Source organism: Eumetopias jubatus, unplaced genomic scaffold (genome assembly GCF_037043125.1).
Source record: "Eumetopias jubatus isolate StellerSeaLion01/CBP00866 unplaced genomic scaffold, mEumJub1_p1.0 scaffold_5, whole genome shotgun sequence".
Lineage (NCBI taxonomy): Eukaryota > Metazoa > Chordata > Mammalia > Carnivora > Otariidae > Eumetopias > Eumetopias jubatus.
The window spans coordinates 47,003,083-47,026,925 of record NW_028274811.1 but is presented as its reverse complement, the minus strand read 5'-3'; the positions used below and the strand labels follow the sequence as shown (position 1 = coordinate 47,026,925).

The following is a 23,843-nucleotide window of genomic DNA, read 5'->3' as shown; positions in this document are numbered from 1 at the left end:
ATTCTCTCACTCAAATAAATAAAATCTTTAAAAAAAAAAAAATCATGTACATACCAAAAAAAAAAAAGATTACAAGGATAGTTGTGTAATGTCCACTTACTCCTTAACACCCCTGACAACAAAGTCGGAGACCTTCTTTTGGGTCGTCTTTGCAAAGAATGGTCTTCTCCCACCATATTAATCACATTCGATTTTCACACTTATCATGTCTACCTTCCACAACAGACTTTGTCATAAATATCATGGAGCAAATGAACAAATGAATGGAGGTAGTGTGGGAATATTATGGAAAGACGGCGGATATCAGCCTGTGTCAGCTGCACTTGGGTAACCAAGGAAAGTCAAGCTGCAGGTGTGAATCCAAGCAGAAATATTCCTTAAGTATTTTGAACAATAGGACTGGAACACAAATCTGAGGATCAAATATACAAATTCAGGACCTCCAAACTAGAAAGAACAGCTAAGGCTACAACAGATTAAAAGTGCCGATACAGTGAGTTGAGGAAAAAATTAAAAATTCCTGCCTTTAACTTAGTTTTCCATCTATTATAAATACAATCTACTCCATCTAAAGCAATTTTACACCCCTCTAAGAAGAAAAGCAGAGCTAATAAATATAAAAACAAAAGGCTTAGGCACTTAATATTATTAATAATTCATGCAATGTACAAAAAGTCAACAGTTAAAAGACTACTGGTTTTTTTAAGGTCCAGGAGTAACCTAAGTAAGAAACACCAAAATGTTTTATATTTTGGCCTGAAAAAACACAAGGCTAATTATATAGCATATTCATTTAAAAAAGCATATGAAAAATAAGGATACTCAGAAATATTCTAAAGATTTATACTGCACCCAAATTTTACAAACATGATACTGGGATTATCCAAATAAGGATAGAATATTTTCTTTATCTTTAAAAATCAATGTTTTAAAGAAAAAATTTTTTTTATTCAATCTGTTTTTTTTTACTTTTTCTACGAAACCAAATACCCAAATTGCATGTTATATTCAGAATATCAAGTATGACTCTAGACATGACCAGTATCTTCTTAAGTTTACCAAATAACTCAAATATTTTAGCCATGAAGTAAAAAAACACATATGTCAACTTCCACAATTTTCTATTTTTATAAGACACAGTGAACAGTTTACTTTGCATTTGCAACCCAGTCCCAAAACTCAATCAGTTTGTGATCCAACTGGTATCGTCACTGCCCTCGCCAAAAGCAAATCTCAAACGTTAACCAGAGTTCTAAAATTTTCGGAAAAAAAAAAAAATCAGAAAGACCCTCAATACAAAAAGACATTCTTTTATTCTGGCATCGAGAAAATAATTTTGATTAACCAAAAGCTTTGAACTCCTAGGAAAGTTTAAAGCATATACTGTTAATTACCATACTATTTTCCATTATCACCCAGGAAAAGACCAAATGTGTTAAGAAAATGAAATTTTTAGAAGGGGCAAAGAAAATCATGTTTTGAAGTAACACAGTGAGCAAGGTAGACCAGACTGATGCTACATGGAGAGACCCGAACAACCTTGACAACATAAATTAACCGGGGCAAGAATGAAGACAAAACAGGAAAGTGTACTACCTACAGTACTGAGGTCAGCATTAACATGCTAAAATAGAGTATCAGCACAGTGCTGCCTTGTGAGCAGAAACAACCAATACCCTGCTCACTTATCCATTCAACAATCAACAAACATTTCAACACCCTCAAAAGCCACGCCCTGAATTAATAAATGGCAGTGGCAATGACATTTAGATCAGTTTCACTAAAGTAAACCACCAATACAAGTAGATTCTTAGAACAATTAAAATAACAGTGTCTCATTTTATTAAAAATAATAGTGAACTATTTTAGAACAACTTACCAGCAACACTGAATAGAAACCTGGCTGTGTCTCCCACTGTTTCAACTGCTCCTCTGCTGGTTTTAACACAGCGGTATCCTGACTGGTGGCCTGTGTTAAGACCTGAAGAACAACAGTGCTGGCACTATTGAGATCCATGGAAACCTGGTAACGATACGTTAACATACTTGAATAAACATACATAAAAAACTAACAGTAACACAGAGAAAAAGCATCAATGTTCTGAATTACTCCCATACTTCAATCATTCACCTACTCTTGCACGTTTCTGCTGGATTTCTATTTTTACTATGTTATCACCGATAGTCTAAAATTCCAGTAATTCAAATCGCTTTTGCTTAAAATCAATTTATCATTTTTTTTAAGATTTTTTTTTTAATTTTAAAGATTTTATTTATTTATTTGAGAGAGAGAGAGAAACAGCATGAGAGGGGAAAGGGTCAGAGGGAGAAGCAGGCTTCCTGCTGAGCAAGGAGCTGGATGCGAACTTGATCCCGGGACCCTGGGATCATGACCTGAGCTGAAAGCAGACGTTTAACTGAGTGAGCCACCCAGGAGTCCCCAAATCAATTTATTTCTGATGGAAACTGCCTTCATTGTCCCATAAATAGAAGGTAACAGTAAACAGGGAACAAACAAGAAACTCACACACAAAAACCAAAACTACTTAATTCTGATTATCACCATCTGCCTAAGACTAAACACAATGCCCTCTGTCTTAAGGAGATTAATAAGTGTTATAAAAGAATTAACCACTATATCCCTAGTTAAGATCAAAAGAAGAAAAATGAAAAAGAAGTTCTTTGACTCATTGCTAAGTACCTCAGAACATCACCTTATAAGCTACCAAAAATATGTGTCTAAAACATTTTTTATAAGTGAAAAGACAAACATACAGTCAAGAAATACTGTGGGGGAAAAAATGAACTAAGTCAACAAATATAAAATATAATATAAAAATATAAGCCCTAAGTTAGAAAGGATCTTAAGGGTTGGATCATCTAATCCTATACCAGGTCATCTAAAGCCATTCTAAAAGTTCATTTAGCAATTTATTGAATTCTCTAGCATTGTTTTTAATCACCCCCGAAACAGTATAAACTGCATACTTACCCAAGTATGTATAATTGTTCACAATACACTTATATGAAGTATATAAGATTAAAATTAAAAGCTAAAAATAGAAAATAAACCTCAGCGCAGAAGTGACTGAGAATTAGCTTTGTGACTGTAGTTGTATCTAAAACTGAAAACTGTTCCAGACAGTAAAAGTCTGAAGGTCATTAATCCATAAACATAGCCAAAGCAAACACTTCCTAAGAGTTGTAACTAAGTTGCAATAACTAATGAAAACGGAAGGTCCCAAATGCTGACTCAACAAGAAATGACCCAAAGTATTACACCTGTCAAGGAAAACTAACCATTCTAAAGCCTATGTTAGTAAAGGAGGGCTAGGACACAATAACTGGAATCAGACAAAATACTAGCAATTAGCAATGGAGGTGGAGGTGGAGACTTTAAAATTGGTAGTCTATTCTTGTCTGTATTTTAGAACTGAGGAGGATACCTTGTAAAGTGCCTCCCTCACTAACTGGGAGCTCCCTCAACAATTTCAATCTCTGTGTTCATTATCACTTGAAAATAAGTGAATGGATTTACACTCAATTTAGAGGGCTTGTTGGTCATGTATGATTTCAAAGACAGGCTATCTGAGAGCAATTTACTTTATGGAGGCCCTAGAAGGTATTTTAAGGAGAGATGCAGTATGTTTTTCTGTCTAGGAGAAATACAATGCAAGCCACAAAAGCAAGCCATGTATGCAATTTTACATTTTCTAGCAATCATATTAAGAAGTGAAAAGAAAGATGTGGAATTATATTTAAGAATATATATTTAACTCAATATATCCAAAATATTATCATTTCAACATTTAATCAATATTTTGAAAAAACTAATTTAGATATTCTGTGCTTTTTTTTTATACTAAGTCTTCAAACTCCTGTGTATTTTATATCCTGTGTATACTTAAAGCATATCTTATTTTGAAGATTTTATTTATTTGCCAGAGAGAGAGAGAGAGAGCAAGAGAGAGCGCACAAGCAGGGGGAGGGGCAGGCAGAGGGAGCTGCAGCAGGCTTCGTGCTGAGCAGGGAGCCCGATGCGGGGCTCGATGCGGGGCTCGATCCCAGGACCCTGGGATCATGACCTGAGCCGAAGGCAGACGCTTAACGACAGCCACCCAGGCGCCCCAAAGCATATCTTATTTTGAACTAACCACATTTCAAGTACTCAATAGCCACATGTGGCTACTGGCTACTGTATTAGCGTAAGTCTGGAAAAGTCTTACTCAAAGTGTGGTCCAAGGACTGCCAACACCAGCAACACATCCCAGAAATAAAAACTCTCCATTCTCTCTCCAAACCTACATCGTGAAAACAAGGGCTGCAGGTCAAAAATTTGTAAGTTCCTAGTAAGTTCTCTAGGTAATTCTAACTTCCAAAGTCTGAGAAGCACAACTTTTGAATATCTAAAACTGAGGTACATCTGAAAGTCCAGCGAATGCAGTGGATGACAAAATGTACAGCAGTTTCTATTACATGTTCCTGCAAAAGAAGAGTTGACGAGCACTGATCTGCAGCTCTCATAAGGAACCATTATGACATAAAGAACACGAATTTAGTGATTCTTCCCCAAGAAGGGGAAGAGCAGCCAGCTAAAATAAAAAATTTTTTTAAAAGCACCAATATCTGAGCATATATATTATATGTCAAGCATTGTACTAAATGCTTTCTTTAATCACTTATTTATTCCTAATAATTCTGTGTAGTAGCTACTATTATCCCTATCTTTTAAGCAGAAAAGTGAAGAATCGGAAACCTTACCTTGCAAAGGCCGCAATCCACGAAATAGCAGGGCTTAGACCTGAACACCAAAGCCACTGGTGTTAATCAGTATCTACTACTGTCTTCCTTGAGGGACAGAACTGATATCTAACCACAGCTTTGTAGTCCCAGGAGCCCAACAAGATCCATGATCTATGCTTGCTGAACAGGTATTTGGTGAATAAAGGAAAGCAGTCAATTTTGAACCAAAGAGTAGTTTACACTGAACCACACGGCAGCTAATTAACAGATTTATTCAGTAAAACTACTGAAAGCCTGCTGCGTACCAAGCACTGTTCTAGGGGCTGAGAGTAAAGCAGTGAACAAAGCAGTTTCCCTGGCTTCATGACACTTACATTCCAGGAGAAGTGATTTCTGTTTTAAAAAAAAAGGGCAAGAAAAAAAACAGAGGTAGTAATATGAAGAAAATACAATAATGTTAAACATCAACTGCCAAGTTTCCACTGCGTACTCAGGGAGGGTTTCTCTTAAGTGACATTTACAAAAGACATGAAAGACAAGAGACCCAGGCATGCAAAGATCTGAAAGCAGAGCTCCAGCTAGACAGGGAAAATAATGGAAAACAAGGCCTCAGGATTAGAAACAAACTTAAGAAGGCCAGTATAATTGACAATGAGAAAAAGGGAAAATGGAACCAGATGAGGTTGAAGTAGGCAGGAACAGATCATGTATGACCTTGTAGGAGACAAAAAGGGTCTTGACTTTTATATGTGTACCAAAAGAGCCAGTGGAAGAATATGTGAATATGAATATAATAGACAAAAGGTTCTACCAGAATTCATCCCAACCCAACCCTACCCTTCAAGAAAAAAGAAAAAGGCCATGTCCGTGGTTGAACTGGTGACTGACAGATCTCTTCCTTTTTTTAAAGGTCTGTTTGTTTCTTCACTGCATTTAGCAAATTATCTATGGGTGACATGTGGACACATTGGGAATATTCTGTTCCCCCACAGACGTTCTTTCACCTATTGGTTTTAACATTTTAGGAGCTACTACTTGAAAAATAAAATCACTGATTATTGTCAACCTCCAGAGAAATTTTTAGCTACAGCAAAAATTGTGCAGAGCACTCACACACACACATACCTTCACACTTATCTGGACTTTTGCCGCAAGGCAATCCTTAAGTCTATATACTTGTACCCTTTATGCTTCACTTTACACTCACCATTCACCCGTTCTAATGGAAGCTGCGAGAGTTTCTATCCCTACCTCCCTCCAGTATCTTGCTCCATCCAGGTCCTCCATAGAAGCATATACCCTGTCCCTCCGCCCGCCGCTTTTGAACCTTGTTCCCAAAAAGCCCATCCAGCCTGGGACAAAGAGTGAGCTCTTTGTTCATATATTTCTGGAAAATCAATTTTGTGCCAAGCACTATGATCGTTGTTAGGATGGTAAGAACCAGAAAGGTCCCTTTCTCTACCCAAATTCTGGGAGATAATGAAGTTGGAAGCAGAGAACTATTCTAATCATTAAAACAAACTGTAAAAAGTAAAATTTTAGAATACTGGTGGGAATCCAGAGTGTATTTCCTCCACAGAAACGATATCATGAGTGGTTCATCTAATGAATAAAAGGCTTTTAGGTCAGAGAAAGAAACCACCATTTAGACCTTCTACTGGAAAGATTACTAAGTGCTAATTAACTTATAAAGGAAACTTTAATGGGCAATCAGTTCCAAATTGCAGATTAAATGCATCATCAAAAATAACAATTCAGGAATGACAGATCTATACTAGATTATTTAAAATACTACATTGCTAGAGCCTACTAAACTTTTTAAAGATGCCATAACAAGACTATAAATAAAAGCAAATCCAGAATGTGGAATAATATCACTGTTTTATAAGAGGAAGAACTTACAGCTATCAAGAGAGTTGTCCAGGGTCAGGTAGCAAACTAGGACATGGCAGAGTGAGGCCTGATAACCAAATCTCTGGGACACAAGCTCTCCCTATTAGAATAGAAAAGGGCCTCACCACACCACCTGACTTCCCCAACACCTACAAATACACCGTGTTCTCACAGGATAGGTTCCTGGAGAAACAGTGAAAAAGACTCCTGAATCCATTATTATCTAAAAGGATCATGCTTTCTATGTAGTAAATATTCATACAGTGCTCAATTGTAGAATTCTTTTGAAAGGACAGCAATGGCAATGAAGAACTGAAGAACAGGGAAAAATGTACTGAGTCATTCAAATGTAAGAATGTCGAAATAAACTTCATTTGGATAAAAGATACAGGACTACTAACTACCGGTGGTCAGTTTAGAGGATGGTACACCCAGCAACCTTCAATACCCTTTTTTGGAATGAGCATGCTGAAATTTAATAGGGTTGCTACTGTTATTTTCACTTGGTAATGAAGCAGATACATAGCTTGTCTCCAAAAAAAACCTCAAGATCTGAGAGTAACAGAGAAAGACAAAGGGAGAAGAAGGGGAGGGAGGGCAGTGGTGGACGGTAAGGAAGAGACAGACACTGACTAATTCATGGGAAGAGCTAAAGGTATTTCTCAAAGAACTTGAAAGGATCTTCACGGAAACCGTCACCAGATAAGCCTGAAGGCCAGGGAAGCAAGTTTCTCACAGCAGAAGCACAGGTGTGTCCCCGCTGTACAGATGTCTGTGCATAGTGAGAGAAATCCTCTACCTGTGTTAAAAGAATGAATACCTACGTTTCCTAATTAATAATGTACACACCGAGGTTGCTCTGATTTTCATTAATGTGCGTAACTTCAAATTCATAGGCAAGAGGTGAAAATGCTTGTGTTTTATTAGTTCTGAACTAAACTACAAAAGAGAATTATTCAAAATCTAAATGCATGTTTTTTTCTCTAAGAATAATAAGAAGGTGCAAATTAAAAGGACAGGCACTTCACCTCACTATTTTACAATTCAGTCAGTTCAATTTATTACTGGAGTTATTGTAGTCTTTAATACTATTAAGGTCTAAGCAACCCAGAAGTAAGTGACCAAGAGCCTAAAAATACTCATACTCCATAACTGGACTTTTTAGGCTCATTTCTGGAAGTTACTTTCCAAATTCTGGAAAAATCCGAAGTCCAAAGATATACAGGTGTGCCTATAGCTGGAAACTTACTAATTTTCATAAAAACAAACAAGTAGACAAGGGAAAACTCAGCACCCCTGCCTGTCACCAACAGACAGACTCTTCAGGCCTTCAGTGACTTTAATTTCAGCCATGATGATTTTCTACTACCTTATACTTGTCCTTCATTTTAAAACGTGCCACACAAACAGTAACTCCACACCACTATTAAATTTTAGAGTGGTGAGTGAAATGACTTAGGAAAAAATAAGGTGTATGGTAAAAATGGAACAAAAAAAGTTTCAAAATCAAAAAAGGTTCCCCCAGTGAAATAACTTATTCAGGCACGGATCAATAAGAGATGCTAAAACCATTAAGTGAAAGAACAACTTTTAGGAAGAGAATATTCCCAGTGTGTTCAAATAGATTACTTGCTAAATGCAGTGAAGAAACAAACAGACCTTTAAAATGCTGATATCTGTCAGTCACCAGCTCAACCAACAGTACAAACTTAGTATCAACAACAGCTGCACAACTTGACCTTAAGTGCCTCCCCATGTAATGTAATAAGAAATATACCACCTCACCTCTAAAACACGGAATATCATCCACCTTAATCTAACCAAGATTCTAGGGGACGCCTGGGTGGCTCAGTAGGTTAAATGTCTGTCTTTGACTCAGGTCATGATCCCAAGTTCCTAGGATCAAGCCCTGCATCAGGCTCTCTGGGGCAGGCTCCCTGCTCTTCCTTACCGTCCACCACAAGCCCTCTCCCTTGGCCTGCCATTCCCCCAGCTTATGCTCTCTCTCTCTGTCAAATAAATAAATAAAATCTTAAAAAAAAAAAAAATCTAATGAAGACTCTAGACTTGACTTCCAGTTTAAAAGAACCAGAGGAGAAATAAACGATAAAATGGTGACACCACCCAACTTCAAGGCTTACAATAAAGCTAGTTATCAAGATAGTGTGGTACTGGCAAAAACAGACAAACAGATCGATGCAACAGATTAGACAACCCAGAAGGGGTCTTAACCAAGACCCCTTGGCTTTTTTTTTTTTTTTTAAAGATTTTATTTATTTAATTGACACAGAGAGAGAGAGAGGGAGGGAACACAAGCAGGGGGAGTGGGAGAGGGAGAAGCATGCTTCCCGCCGAGCAGGGAGCCCGATGCGGGGCTCGTCACGACCTGAGCCGAAGGCAGTCGCTTAACCAACTGAGCCACCCAGGCATCCCGACCCCTTGGCTTCTTAACCAAGAAGCAAACACAATACAATCGAGCAAAGACAGTCTATTCAACCAACGGTGCTGGAACAACTGAACATCCACATTCAAAAAAATTAATCCAGACAGACCTTACACACGTCACAAAAATTAACTCAAAGTGGATCATAGACTTAATTATAAAACACAAAACTATCAAATGCCCAGAAGATAACCTAAGAGAAAGCCTAGATAGGTTTTCCAGAGTATGGTAATACCTTTCTAGATTCAACACCAAAGACATAATCCATGAAAGAAATAACTGGTAAGCTGGACTTCATTAAAATTAACAACTTTTGCTTTGCAAAAGTCAGTATCAAAAGAATATGAAGAAAAGCCAGAAACTGGGAGAAAATATTTCCAAAAGACACAACTGATAAAGGACTATTATCCAAAATATACAAAGAATTCTTGAAATAAAAAAAAAAAATCCAATTTACAAGTGGGCCAAGACCTTACCAGACACCTCATCAAAGAAGATACACAGATGGCAAATAAGCGTATGAAAAGATGCTCATCATATGTAACCTGGGAAATGCAAACTGAAACAATGAGATATACATCATACGCCACCAAGAAATGAAAATTAAAACAATGAGATACACATCATACATCATCTGGGAAATGCAAATTTAAAACAACAACGATAGCACTACACACCTATCAGAATACCAAAACCCAGAACACAGACAATACCAAATGCCAGGGAGGATGTGGAGCAACAGAACTCTCAGACATTGTTGGAAGGAATGCAAAATATCCTTGGAAGACAATCTGATGGTTTCTTAAAAAGTAAACATACTCTTACTATACAATGCAGCAATTGTACTTTTTGGTATTTACCCAAATGAGTTGAAAACTATGTCCACAAAAACCTGCACACATTTATACAGCTTTATTCGTAACTGTCAAAACTTAGATGCAACCAAGATATCCTTCAGTAGGTGAACAAATAAATTATGGTACATCCAGACAAAAGAATATTATTCAGTGCTAAAAAGAAATTACCAAGCCATGAAAAGACAGGGAGGAAACTAAAATATATATTACTAAGTGCAGGAAGCCAATCTGAGAAGGCTACATACTGTGTGACTTACAACTAACACTCTGGAAAAGCCAAAACTGGATACAATGAAAAGATCAGTTGGGTGGGAGGGGAGATAAATAGGCAGATCACAGTGAAAATACTCTATAATGATGGATATATGTCATTATACATTTGTCCAAACCCACTGAACGCACAACACCGAAAGTGAACCCTTAAGGAAACGCAGCGCTGATTGTGATGTGTCAAAGTAGGTTCAATCTTGGTGAAAAAATGTACCATTATGGGAAGTGATGGTGGTAATGGAGGAGGCTGTGCATGGGTGGGAGCAGGGAGTAAATTGGAAATCTCTGTACCTTCTTCTCAATTTAGTGTAAACCTAAAACTGTTCTAAAAAAAAAAGTTTATAAAAAAAAGGGAAAATAATTAAAATATACAGTTCTTCAAAGATAGATGGTCAATAAACATCTGAAAAGATGCCTAACATCATTAGCCATTAGAGAAAAGGAAATCAAAACCACTAGTATGGCTGTAATCAAAGACATAATAAAAGATACTGGTGAAGATGTGGAAAAACTGGAACTCTCATGCACTGCTGGTGGGGCAGCCACTTTGGAAAAGTCCGTCAGTGTCTCAAAATGTTAATCAAATGTCTCAAAAATTCTACCTCATGGTATATACCCAAGAGAAATTAAGATTTATGTCTGCATTTGTTGTACATTTGTACAAAAATGTTAATAGCAACATTATAATAGCAAAAAGTGAAAACAACTCAAATGTAGTATTTCCATCCAAAGGAAGAGTATATGGCAATCAAAAGGAATGAAATCCTGCAACATTCCACAACACAAATGAACCCTGAAAACATCACGCTAGGTGAAAGAAGCCAGTCACAAAGACTACATGGTAACTCTTTTAATGAAATGTCCAAAACAGGCAAATTTATAAAAATACAAAGTATATAAGTGGTTGTCTAGCGCTGGAGGATTGGGGGGAAATGTGGAGTGATTGCTAATTGGGATGTGGTTTCTATTGGGTTGATGAAAATATTCTAAAATTGATTGTAGTGACAGCTGCACAACTCTGCAAATACACTAAAAACAACTGGATGCTTCCAGTCGGTGAACTGTATGGTCTGTGCATTATACCTTAATAAAGCTGTTTATTTTTAAGTGCCTTGACTATGTAAATGCTAAAGTCAGCAAGAAACAAGTAACTAAAGAAATGAAAAACGTGGCTGGAGTATCAGCAACCATAATGAGATGTTAATTCAGAACAAGGAAGACCACTGGTTCAAGAAACTAAAGGAAGATGAAAGCACGTTAAGATTTGTGACACAAACCAAGGAGATTCCAAAGATACTAGCCCCATTCAAATCCATACTGCACCATTCGGATTCACTTGCGTTTCGTGACAGGGGCCATTTCAGTTTGACAAGAAAATTCTTCTCTGTGCACACATTATAGGTGGTTTAACATCCCTACATACTGCATGTTAATAACACTACCTACGGATTTTGACTGAAGATGCTTCCACAGATCTCCAAAGGCCCTCAAGTTAAAGAATCACCAGAGCTACTGAAGATTCCCTATGAGACTTCATGCAGACTATCAAAGTCTGATCTACCTTGGAATAAAAGATATTCAACAATACATATGTAACAAGGAAGAGAGGAGATATTTCCTTGCTTTCTTTTCTCTGCTGCTAAAACATCCTATCTAATCAAGAGTTTCAAAGGACCTACAAATTCCTGCACGCAGCTCTAGATCTCCGAGTTGTGAGTATGAGCCCCACAATGGGTATGGAGATTACTTAAGGGAAAGAAAAGAAAAGAAAAGAAAAATGAAAAGAATAAAAAAGAAAGAAAAGAAAAGAAAAAAAAAGAGAAAGAGAAAGAAAAAGGAAGGAAGGAGAAAGAAAGAAAGAAAGAAAGAAAGAAAGAAAGAAAGAAAGAAAGAAAAGAAAAGAAAAAAGAAAAGAAAGAGAGAGAAAGAAAGAAAGAAAGAAACAGAAAGAGTGAAACAGAAAGAGTGAAATAGAAACAACAATCCTTCTGGAAGAACAGGAATTGCAACACAGTAAAGAGAGAAGGATCTACCAAACATACTACAAAAGTAAACAGTATGCTTCCTAAATGGCTGACTAAAAAAAATGAATGAAGGGAAAGGAAAAAGGAAAACAATGAATGAAGGAATCATTGAATGAATGAACAGTCCAATCAGTATCTTCAGCTACTGAAATGGGGCACACGGGAGCCCCTGGGTGGCACAGTTGGTTGAGCATCCAACTCTTGATTTCAGCTCAGGTCATGATCTCAGGGTCATGAGATTGAGCCCTGTGTCAGTCTCTGCCCTGGGCGTGGGGCCTGCTTAAGATTCTCTCTCCTCTCCCTCCGCCCCTCTCCCCACTCTCTCTCTCAAAAAAAAGTAAGGGGGCACATCAAGGCAGCAAAATTTAGCAGTACCTTTTACTGGGAATATCTAACACCCTTTGTTCTAATCCTGCACCCTCTAATCAACTTCCTGGTATTTACTCAGTTTATCATTACACTTTTCTTCATTCATTCATTCATTCATTCAAGTATTTACTGAACACCTACAAATGCCAAGTATCATTCTAGGCACTTCAAACGTATGGATGAACTAAAAAGACAAAAAAATCCCTGCCCTTAGAGAAAGTATAATCTAGTGGCGGAGACAGGGAAATAAATGGGTAAACTATACAGTACTTGAGAAGGCAGTAAAGAGGACCAAAAGACAGCTGTAAGAGAAGTCCAGTCCAATAAACCCAAATGTGTGTGTCTCACTGGGAGTTTTTAGTAAAATGGCATTGATAAACTCCAACAAATCTCTTGCCTGTTCAGTGTACACAAGTGTCCCTCATGACTGAGTACTTCCTAACAGGAAAAGTTAAAAAGCTTATCCTAGGGGCGCCTGGGTGGCTCAGGTTAAAAGGTCTGCCTTCGGCTCAGGTCATGATTCCAGGGTGCTGGGATCGAGCTCTGCACTGGGCTCCCTGCTCAGCAGGGAGTCTGCTTCTCCCTCTCCCTCTGCCCCTCCACCCGCTCGTGGTCTGTCTCTCTCTCTCTCTCTCAAATAAATAAAACCTTAAAAAAAAAAAAGCTTACCCTAAACAACAGTGACCCCCAGCAAGATACCGCCAGTCCTGAGGCCTCAACTACTGTCACCATTACCCTCTTTGATATCTCTTTAGTTGAAACAAACAAAAAACCACATCTGTATAAAAACTACTAAAGAGCAGCAATTGTGGTTATTGGCTTTAAAGTTCCTTCTCTTATGTAAAACAAAGAAAAAGGAAGGAAAGGCAGTAAGCTAGATTTTGAGCAAGATACAGTTTGTTGAACTGAAGTAATAACACAGCCTAAATTTATTTTTTTTAAGTATAACACCAGTATTTTTTTAAAAGCTTTTATTTATTTGAGAGAGAGAGAATGAGAGACAGAGAGCACGAGAGGGAAGAGGGTCAGAGGGAGAAGCAGACTCCCTGCTGAGCAGGGAGCCGGATGTGGGACTCGATCCCGGGACTCCAGGATCATGACCTGAGCCGAAGGCAGTCGCTTAACCAACTGAGCCAGCCAGGCGCCCAACACAGCCTAAATTTAATAGGCTATAACTGATCGGATTTAAGTTTAGGAGAACCTTTCACTAAGTGTTAAGGGACCATCAGTCCTCTCCAAATATACACAGCTTTGAGGGACAGTTTCCAACTACTGGTCCAGGACATCATGGTCTATAACACACTGTCTTCAAAGAATCTCATTCTAGAGGCTCCTGGGTGGCTCACTCGGTTAAACATCTGCCTTCGGCTCAGGTCCTGATTCCAGGGTCCTGGGATGGAGGGCTCCCTGCTCAGCGGGGGAGTCTGCTTCTCCCTCTCCCTGCCATCCCGCCTACTCATGCGCGCTTGCGCCATTTATCAATATCAGTTCTCAAAGCAGTAAATATAGTTGACCCTCAAACACTGCCTGTAACTTTTGACTCCCCAAAAGTTTAACTCATAGCCTATTGAGGAGAAACCCTAAAAATAACATCAACTGTTGAATAAAAAAATATTTTTTACGTCACGAGTATCATATCCTGTATTCTTACAATGCAGTAAGCTAGAGAAAAGAAAATACTAAGATAATCGTAAGGATGAGAAAATACATTTACAATACTATACTCTTTCAAAAAAATACACCAATAAGTGGACCCAGAGATTTCAAACCCATATTAGTAAGCGGTCAACTGCATATCTGATTTAAGCATTTTGTTTTACTGACCAAGAAACTGTGTCCCAAAGAGGTTAAGGAGATAAACTGTGACTTCTCTAAAGTCCCAGCCTCATTAGCAACATTTCCAGAACTAGTTTATAAGTCTACTATGCCAACCCAACACTCTACTGACTACCACATTTTTCATTTTGATCACAGTGTTGTCCATTAATACCTCAAGTGATACTAACTGATGTCATTTGTTTTTTTTTGTTTTTTTTTGTTTTTTTTAGTTTTAGACTTGAGAACCAAAATACAACATCAAGACTATGGCTCAATTTCCTGCTAAATTATATTACATGAAAACTGAAAACCAAAATTAATGGAGTCAATGAAAATACCACTGGCGGCATTAACGAGGTAAAACTTAGAAGACGTTTTAAATGACTAAAGAATTATTATACAGAATATACAATAAACCCTTATGAATCAACAAAACAAGAAATACAAAAGAATACTGGACAAAGGGTATAAATAGACAATTCATGAACAGAAGAAGCCAAAAGGATAATAAATATCAGAAGGGACGCCTGGGTGGCTCGGCTCAGATGGTTAAGCGTCTGCCTTCAGCTCAGGTCATGATCCCAGGGTCCTGGAATCGAGCCCCACATCGGGCTCCTGGCTCTGCGGGGAGCCTGCTTCTCCCTCACCCTCTGCCGCTCCCCCCGCTCATGCTCTCTCTCTCTCTCTCTGTCTCAAATGAATAAATAAAATCTTAAAAAAAAAAAAAAAGACATGCTACCTTACTGGTTATCACGAATCTAAAAAATAAAGCTATTATTTTACAATCATCGGATTAGCAAAAATTACAAAGTCCAAAAATATTCAACACTAGCAAGAACATATGGAAATAAAGACCCTTAGGCACTGCTGCTAAGAGTATACATTGGTACGACCACTCTGGAGAGCAATCCTGCCATCTCTAATAAAGTTAAGTGTGTGTGTGTGTATCCTATGACCAAACATGGTGTATCCTATGACCCAGCATTTCCACACTTGGTGCTATAACCAAAGAAACTCCTACCCTGACTTATAGGGAGGAGACAAGGGTAAAGGGGCTTATCTTGGGAGTTGTCTATAATAAGAAATAAGAGACAAGATGTGTCCATCTATAGTGGAATAGATACATCAACTCTATCTTGTAGAATTGGTTTCTTCTGACTGGAAAAGTCTTGCCTCTAGATATCTGTATGTCTTGCTCTTTAACTTCAATTCAGTCTTTGCTCAAGTTATCAATTCATCAAGTAGGTTGTCCCTGACCACCAAATTTAAACTACCTGGCCCTTCAGCCCAGAATCCCTCTGGTCTGCGTATCTTTCTTAATTTTTCTGCATAATACTTTTAACTACCTGACATTCTAATATCTATGTGCTTATTGTCCTGACTCCCCCAGTTAGAACTTAAGATCCAGAGACCAGGAACTTCAATTTGCTCAAGGGTGTATTGCCAGAATCTAAAAGTATATGGCACATATGAAAGCAATGACTAAATATTTGTTAAATAAATGAATTCAATCACTAAATCACAATCTCTGCTTATACCTGTGTCAAGTCACAAAAATGAACCCATCTCTGACTTTTCAAGTCCACTCAATCTCACCTCCGGAGTATGTAACAATCCACCTTGTTTCAACTCTCTGGTAATTCAACTTGCATTCACAGTACTCAAGAAGGCGCTTCTACTGGCCAGCCACTACTCTGGGAGATAAAAAAAATAAAATAATACGAGTCTCTGAAGTTCAGTTCGAAAATGGCAGCAGCAGCTGGGTCCTGGGTTTCCAGGCTGCTAGGTCAGTCCACGGCTCAGTTGGGACAGTCCTTGTCAAGTGGTGTCCAGGGCAAGGAGGGCTCTGCACACATGTAGGAAGGCCCTCACCTACTTTGTAGTGCTCCCAGACATGAGAGTAAGCATCTTCCCAAAGTTGCATCACAAGAGCACAAGAGATTTGAGTTCACCGCCCAACTCCAAATCCACCTCAGGTTCAAGGTCTTTCCCTGGAAAGATGGTAATCATACTCTATTCCATAACTCAGAAGCCACTTCTGACTGACTGGCTAGGAAGATGAAAAAAGAGAACCCAGACCACTATCCAGTGGGGACCACAGAACTGGTCTGGACCATGACTCTGCTCAGGGACCAGAAAAGTAAACGGAACCTTAAGCTCACCTTCCTTCCTTGTATCAAATGATGACCAGTACACTGATCTTCCATCCCTTTGGTTACAGCAGGAGATGGCTCAATACAGAATGTAGATCAGATCACAAAAAAACAAAAGAATCTTGGCATTCAACTCTCAAGAGGAAAAAAGATGACAAAGCTGTTTCAGAAGAACTTAAGTGGAAGACGTAACTCAGCCTAAGCAGGCTGGGGAAAGCCTGATGGGGCAGGAAAGGGGGACAAGACAGTGTTTATGCTGGGTCATGAAAGTGGAGAAGGAGTTATCCAAACGAGTATGTTATGGGTGTCTGTCAAACAGATGATGGGTACATTCTAGGCAGAAGACACACAACATATTAATGTCTCAACTTTAAAAAACATTCTAACACTTCTTAAGAACTGCAAATAGTTCAGCATGACAGAATAACGTGAGGCAGAAAACAGCAGAAGAAAGTAAAAAGCAGGGGCGCCTGGGTGGCTCAGTCGTTAAGCGTTTGTCTGCCTTCGGCTCAGGTCATGATCCCAGGGTCCTGGGATCGAGTCCCGCATTGGGCTCTGTGCTCAATGGGGAGCCTGCTTCTTCCCTCTCCCTCTGCCTGCTGTGCCCCCTGCTTATGTTCACTCTGTCAAATAAATAAATAAATAAAACCTTAAAAGAAAAAAAAGAAAGAAAGCAAAAAGCAAGCTGGTCCAAATCAATAAGGTCTGTATTTCCTAAATTTGGTAGTCTGGATTTTAATCCTAAAGCCTGAATGGAAAGACTGCAGGAAAAAACACTACAATCTGCCTATAAAAACAGGAAGACTAAAGAGGAATTGATATCCATTCTTAGGAGAGAGGAAACTATTTAGAATGTTTACACAAAAGTCCAGATAATGATAGTCTGAACCAAGGTGGTTGCTGCAGGTAAAAATGGATGAAAGATGTAGAACAAGATTTGGTAAATGATTAGAAGTCTGGTGGGGGGAGGGCAGGGAGAACAACACTTAAGGGTAATAAGAGGAAAAAGTTAAGATTTAGGGTATCTCCAACTGAATGACAGACAAGGATCACAGGAGGAAGACAAGCAACTTCAGAAAGAGTGAGCTTTGTAATTTTTGAGCTAAACTTAAGGTATCTTAAGACAACCCCAACATGTCAGAGTTGAAGCCTAATCTGTGCTAAAGAGACAAAGATTTGCTAGTCATCAAAATAAAGACAGTGGTTGCAGTCACCAGAGATAAGACGAGGCAAGAGAGCAGAAGACCATGCCTCAGTGTGAAAGGAGCATCTGAAGGGGTTTAAAGAGAGAAAAATACACCAAGGAAAGACTGGCCAAGACACAAGAGGAAAATAAGGAAACCACAGGGTCACAGAAGCATAAGAGAATTTCAAAGAGTACAACTACTCAAAATGTCAAATGATGAGAAAGATTCTACTAGACTTCACAACAAAGAGATCAATGGTAACCACCACCCATCAACAGTGACTGCAGTGGATTGCCAGACTTCAATATACCGGGGGTGGGGGGGGGTTAATAAGGGGGCAGAGAAAATGAATATATGTAACTCTTCCAGACACTCAAAGGAAATAATTACAGATGAAACTGAAGAGGAATCTACAGTGAAGAGAATGTATTTAAGATAACTGTGTTTAAATCTTAATAAGTTAGTGCCACTTAAGAGTAAAAAAAAGAGTAACCAAGTGTTATGGACTGAAATGTATTCCCCCAAAATTCACATGTTGGAGCCCAAAACCCCAGAACCCTCAGTATTGGAGGTGAGATTTCTGAAGAAGTGATTAAGTTAAATGAGGTCATCAGAGTGGGACCTAATCCAATATGTGTGGTACTCTAATAAGAAAAAGAGACAGGGGCGCCTGGGTGGCTCAGTCGTTAAGCGTCTGCCTTCAGCTCAGGTCATGATCCCAGGGTCCTGGGATCGAGCCCCACATCGGGCTCCCTGCTCAGCGGGAAGCCTGCTTCTCCCTCTCCCACTCCCCCTGCTTGTGTTCCCTTTCTCACGCTCTCTCTCTGTTAAATAAATAAATAAAATCTTTAAAAAAAAAAAAAAGAGAGAGAGAGAGACACCAGAGATTCTAGTGCACAAAGGGGATGGTCATCTATAAGTCAAGGAGAAAAGCCTCAGAGGAAATCACTCCTGCTGGAACCTAGATCTCAGACTTCCAGTTTCCAGAACTGTGAGAAAATAATTTTGCATTGCTTAAGCCACCCAGTCTGTGGTATTCTCTTACAGCAGCCCTAGAAAACTAATATAACACATTGTCCCTGAGGAGAAAAAACTCAGAGCACAACCAGAGATGAACAGACAGAAGTAGACCTGTTTACAGGTGAAAGAGGACAAAAAGTGTTCCCACCAATGTATTTCATTTCCTCTGTGAAGAAGTGACCTCAGCAATGAAAGAGTAAGGACGGAAGGTGGTGGGTTCCTATCGGAAACAGCAGTTACTAGCAACACACAGAATTATTGGGCTGCTTCTCCATTACTCAATGTTTGTTGTGGAATGAATACCTAGCTCTCGTTCATGAATACTTTAGTTCCATTTTAATAAAGAAGTAACTAGCAAAAGAAAAGCATTGGGGAAAAAAAAACAAAAAAGAAAAGCATTGGAATAAGTCAGAACCTGGGTTATGAATTATGTGACCTCATGCAAGTCACTTACTATTGCTGGGTCTCAGTTTCTTCAACCAGATGTATCAGACTTGATAATCAGCAAAAGATTGCCTCAGATCAAAATAAATGCTATGATTTTTATGCAGGTTTATGCATGACCTCAGTTTTCCAACTTTTTCCAACCAAAGTAGTGTGTCTCAAACTTTAATATAAATTCTTATCTTCTGGAGAGCCTGTTAATATGCGGGTTCTGATTCATTAGGTTTGGGGTTAAGCCTGAGCTTGCGCATTTTGAACAAACACTGAGGTGATGCCATGCACCACATTTTGAGTAGCAAGAGTGCCGAACACTGATCAAGCACAAGCTCTACGAAGCTTTTAATTGTGGGTTTATCTGTAATCAGCCTGATATTTAGAAAACTGAACAACAACGCTCCAGACTCACACCTGCACTAAGTATGTCTTGCCATTCCCTAAAACACTCTGAAATTAACTTGATGACAGCCCTCATTTGATGCAGATAGGAAAAACAGAAATGAGTAATACTGCAATCAATAACACCGTATTAGGAGAAGCAAGATTAAATACCAATGCACAGAAATAGGTGAAGGGGATTAAGAGGTGCAAACTTCAGTTATAAAATAAGTAAGTCACAGGGATGAAAAATACAACACAAGAAATATGGTCACTAATATTGTAACAACACTGCATGGTGATAGACAGTAATGACACTTATCATGGTGAGCACAGCATGAAGTACAGAATTGTCAAATCACCATGTTGTACCTGAAATTAATATAACATTGTACGTCAGCTATACTTCGACAACAAATATAAATACAAACACACACATATATGAACATACACACAACACAAAGGTCAAAATCTGTCTAATCATATTACCTTTCTCAAAACATGAATATTTTTATATCTACAAGAACATACTTAGCTCTGGAAAAGTCTTCGGTATATTTTAACTGCCACATGCCCACAAGGGTTCTTTTGCATTATGGTTTGATCCTGAATGCAAACACATTCTCAATGTCACAAAATTTAAAGACTTTTATACTAATTACCAAATAATCTTCATGTATTTGTTTAGAACCTCCAATCCTATTGCCACGATTGAATTCATTTGTGATGAGAATTTTCTTCTGCTCTAGGAAGTGTAACTAGGACAGACACAGCCCAGCTGACCTAGGGCTATAATATACGGCCACAAACCACTGCTATAATTAAACTGTTTCTACTGTTCCCTATACTAGGTTACAGGAGGAGAAAATTCCACAATCCTTTCACAACCAACAGGGATTTTCATTCTAATTTCAAAGCAATCTTCAGTGATGAAAGATAAAAGAAAAGGCGTCATGCAATGGAAGCCTTAGAGTCACTCTGCCCTTAAACCTGAAGCCTCTAAACTAGAGAAGTTTAAAATAAGGTTAAAATGGAGTGAACTCCCTAACCAAGAAAAAAAATTATGGCTGCAAACTGCTCTTACCCTCTTCTGAGGAATAACCAATTCTCAAAGACACTACACTTCACTACAACCGAGCTCGCTTATATTGGGGTGGGGAGGAGCTAGGTCAATTGCAATCTTGGCACCAGCAGACAATTTACCACTTCTACCTAATTTAGTCAAGTCACTTCCAAATAATACTTTCCTCATTCCCCACTCTGTAACAAAAGAATAAGGAAGAATGACAAATGCAATGGGCCTCAAAATAGTTTTGCTGAATCACAAATACCCCCAATATAAAGCGGCAGAAGTCGCTGGGCTTGAGCACTGGCGGCCATACCTTAGCAAGCTGCTCCCCTCTGAAAATGTGTAACTTCCTTCACCTGTACATTAAAGGCAAGGGTCTAAGGTTTAATTAAAGCTTTCAGAGTATCGCTATTAGCATCAACGTAATGTATGCAATAACAATTTACACTGGTTTTATACTAAAGATGACCACGTTCTCTCAAAATTTGCACCACCTATCCCCCAAGGGCAAATGCACCACCCTGGCCCGAAACCGCAGCCACAATGGGCACCCTATGCTCTTCTCATCTTGGCACCCAGTCCCTGTCTCCCTGCACCCCGATTCCTCCTCGACCAAGCCTCCCCCGCAACCCCCGGGCTGACTCGGCCAGCCCCCAGCTCCTAGTGGTTCCTAGGGTTACGCAGAGAGCCAACCTGCAGGCCGCCCTCGCCGCGTTACTGCAATTCCTCGTCTGCGGGTTGACCCACGTTCTTCCCTCGCCTCTCGGGTCTCCGCTGCCCAACCCACACCTCCCTTCCACTCGCGCGCTCTGTGGCTCTCAGGCCTCACCGTTTGGTTCGGTCCGGAATAGCCCAGCTCTCCCGCTTCCACTCCCCAACACGAAGCGAAGTCGGTTGGTCCCGCGCCCCACGCTTCCAATCTACACGCCGCCGCCTACTGATGCCGAAAGCGGCTTCTAGGAACGCGCCATGTTCAGCGTCGCGGCTCCAAACGACGCGGACGCCGGAATACTGCGTCACAGACCCCCGGAACGCGTGGAAGAGGCAAAGTGAGAAGGCGATAGGAGGACCGGAGAAGAGGAGGGTGGGGCTTCCCCTTCGAAACTGAAGGCGCCGGGGGGCTAAATCAGCTGTCTGCACTTGCGCAGTAGAGAGCGCAGAGCCTGGAGTCAGCCAGATCTGTAACCATGGGAACGTTAAGTCTGCGTAGCCCTACTGCCAGAAGGATCGGTTGTGTCCTGGGTTGATTGAATCAGAACCATTTTCTTTTCCCAATTCCGGATATCTGTTCTAAACTGTATTGTTTTACGGGTCCGTCTCAGCTGAGGAGAGTTATTAAAATAATCTTATTCTCTCATTAGTCAACCCTCCCGCGAAAATTTGTTTTCGAATTTTTTTTAAAGTCCTACATTTGCTGGGAGCTCTACTCCAGAACTATATAGCAAGAATGGAAAGATTAAAAAGGAAAAGTCCACTTCTGCCCCCCTCTGCTACTAGCTAGCTTAATGACCTAAGTTTTCTTCAGAAAGAGAACTTGTAAAGATATGGTTGAGGGTTCATAAAGAATAATAAAATAATTAACATTTATTGAACATTTAGAATGTGCCAGATACAATTCTAAGATCTTTACATGAATCTCGTATTTATACAAATCCTCAAAACAATCTATGAGGTGCTTTTTATTATGCCCATTTTATAGATGAAGAAACAAGCATAGAGAAGTCAACTAATCTGCCTAATGTCACACAGCTAGTGAGGGGCTTGTTAGGATTTGAACCAGGCAACCATCCATAAAACCTACATTACAAGGGTACTTATTACACAAGGGCTGTTTTAAAAGTAAAAATATAAAAAGTTATCTAAACCACCAAGAAAGGAATGCCTAATCATAATATATGCATATAGAATAAATTACAAATTGGCTGCTAGAAATTATGTTGGCATGTGTTTATTGACATGTTAACACATTCACAATGCATTGGGAAGAGTGGGTTACAAAATAGTAGATAAATACATGCCAAAATGTTAACAAGGTTTGTCACTAGTTGAATGGTATTGTGGGCATGTTTCATTTATTTATTTAACCTGATTGTATCTTCTGATTTTACTGAAAGGTAATACTTGTCAGGTTTTAAATGTTCATAGAATCACATGGGATCTTGTTAAAACCCACAGATCCTGATTTAGGTGGTCTGCGGTGGGGCCCGAGAGTCTTCTGAGTTTCAAGGTAATGCCAGTGCTACTGGTCCATAGGTCACACATTGAGTAACAAGTCAAATAGGAATATGCAATAAATTGTGTGTGTGTGTGTGTGTGTGTGTGTGCGTATACACACATACATACATAAATAACCGAATTTGAATTAAAACAAAGAAATTGGTTTAGAAGAATAGATCTTTTCTATCTGGGAAAATGGATCTTTTGGAAATCTAATAAAAGCTATAACTTAGAAAAATGCACACACACAAATTTTACCTACAATTCCAGGACCCCCAATAAGATGCACTTGGAGGTCCTAGCTTCAGCTATGATGAATGTAATACCTAGTCATACACTTTGTACAGGACAAATATGTACAGCTACATAAATAATCTCATAGTACTGCATTTCATTGCTATAGTCTTATATTCTCAAGGTTCGTTACAGAAAAGGGCAAATATTTAAATTATCATTGGGCCTGTTCAGAATATATTTGAAATATAAGTATGAATTCAGTGTTTTCCTCTCTAAACAGCTGAGAACTGAAAAGAGAAAGCAGGAAGTTGATGAAGCAAATGATAAATGTAAGAAACACTGGCTTCCCTCACCCCTCAATCACAAGTAGTTTCCAAGATGCAAATAAGATTAATAACTATGCAACTCATTTTGTCTCAATAATTATATTACGGTAACTACTATTAAATGTTTCCTATGTGTCAGTTCTAAGTATCTTTTAAGTGTCTAGCATTGAACTGTAAACATTTCATATAATTCATTAATTTTCATCCCACCCTATATGGAGAGTATTCTTTTCCTCATTTTACAGATCAGATGATGTTCATAGGAATTTGTCATTTGTCCACGTTCAAATTCTCACCTGGAAGAACCCAGACTCAAATTTAGATATATGCTTTGTAGTTGGTAGGATAAAAGAGATCCGCATCCTAATCCCCAAAACTTGTGAATATATTACTTTTCA

At 39.0% G+C, this 23,843-nt stretch overlaps 1 protein-coding gene across 4 annotated transcripts in view; it reads right to left on the bottom strand.

The window, feature by feature from the left end:
• Nucleotides 1–21,635, bottom strand: part of IPO11 (importin 11) — a 194,632-nt gene extending 172,997 nt beyond the window's left edge. For all 4 annotated transcript variants that reach the window (XR_003612426.2, XM_028123860.2, XM_028123863.2 and 1 more), the window contains exons 1-2: nt 21,495–21,635; nt 1,880–2,023 (exon numbers count right to left, since the gene is read on the bottom strand). Coding sequence is in view for 3 of the 4 variants with exons in the window: in XM_028123860.2 (XP_027979661.1) it covers nt 1,880–2,017 (138 nt within the window). In the remaining variant the exon portion in view is untranslated. The remainder of the gene's footprint in view (nt 1–1,879; nt 2,024–21,494) is intronic.
• Between the last annotated feature and the right edge of the window lie 2,208 nt (nt 21,636–23,843).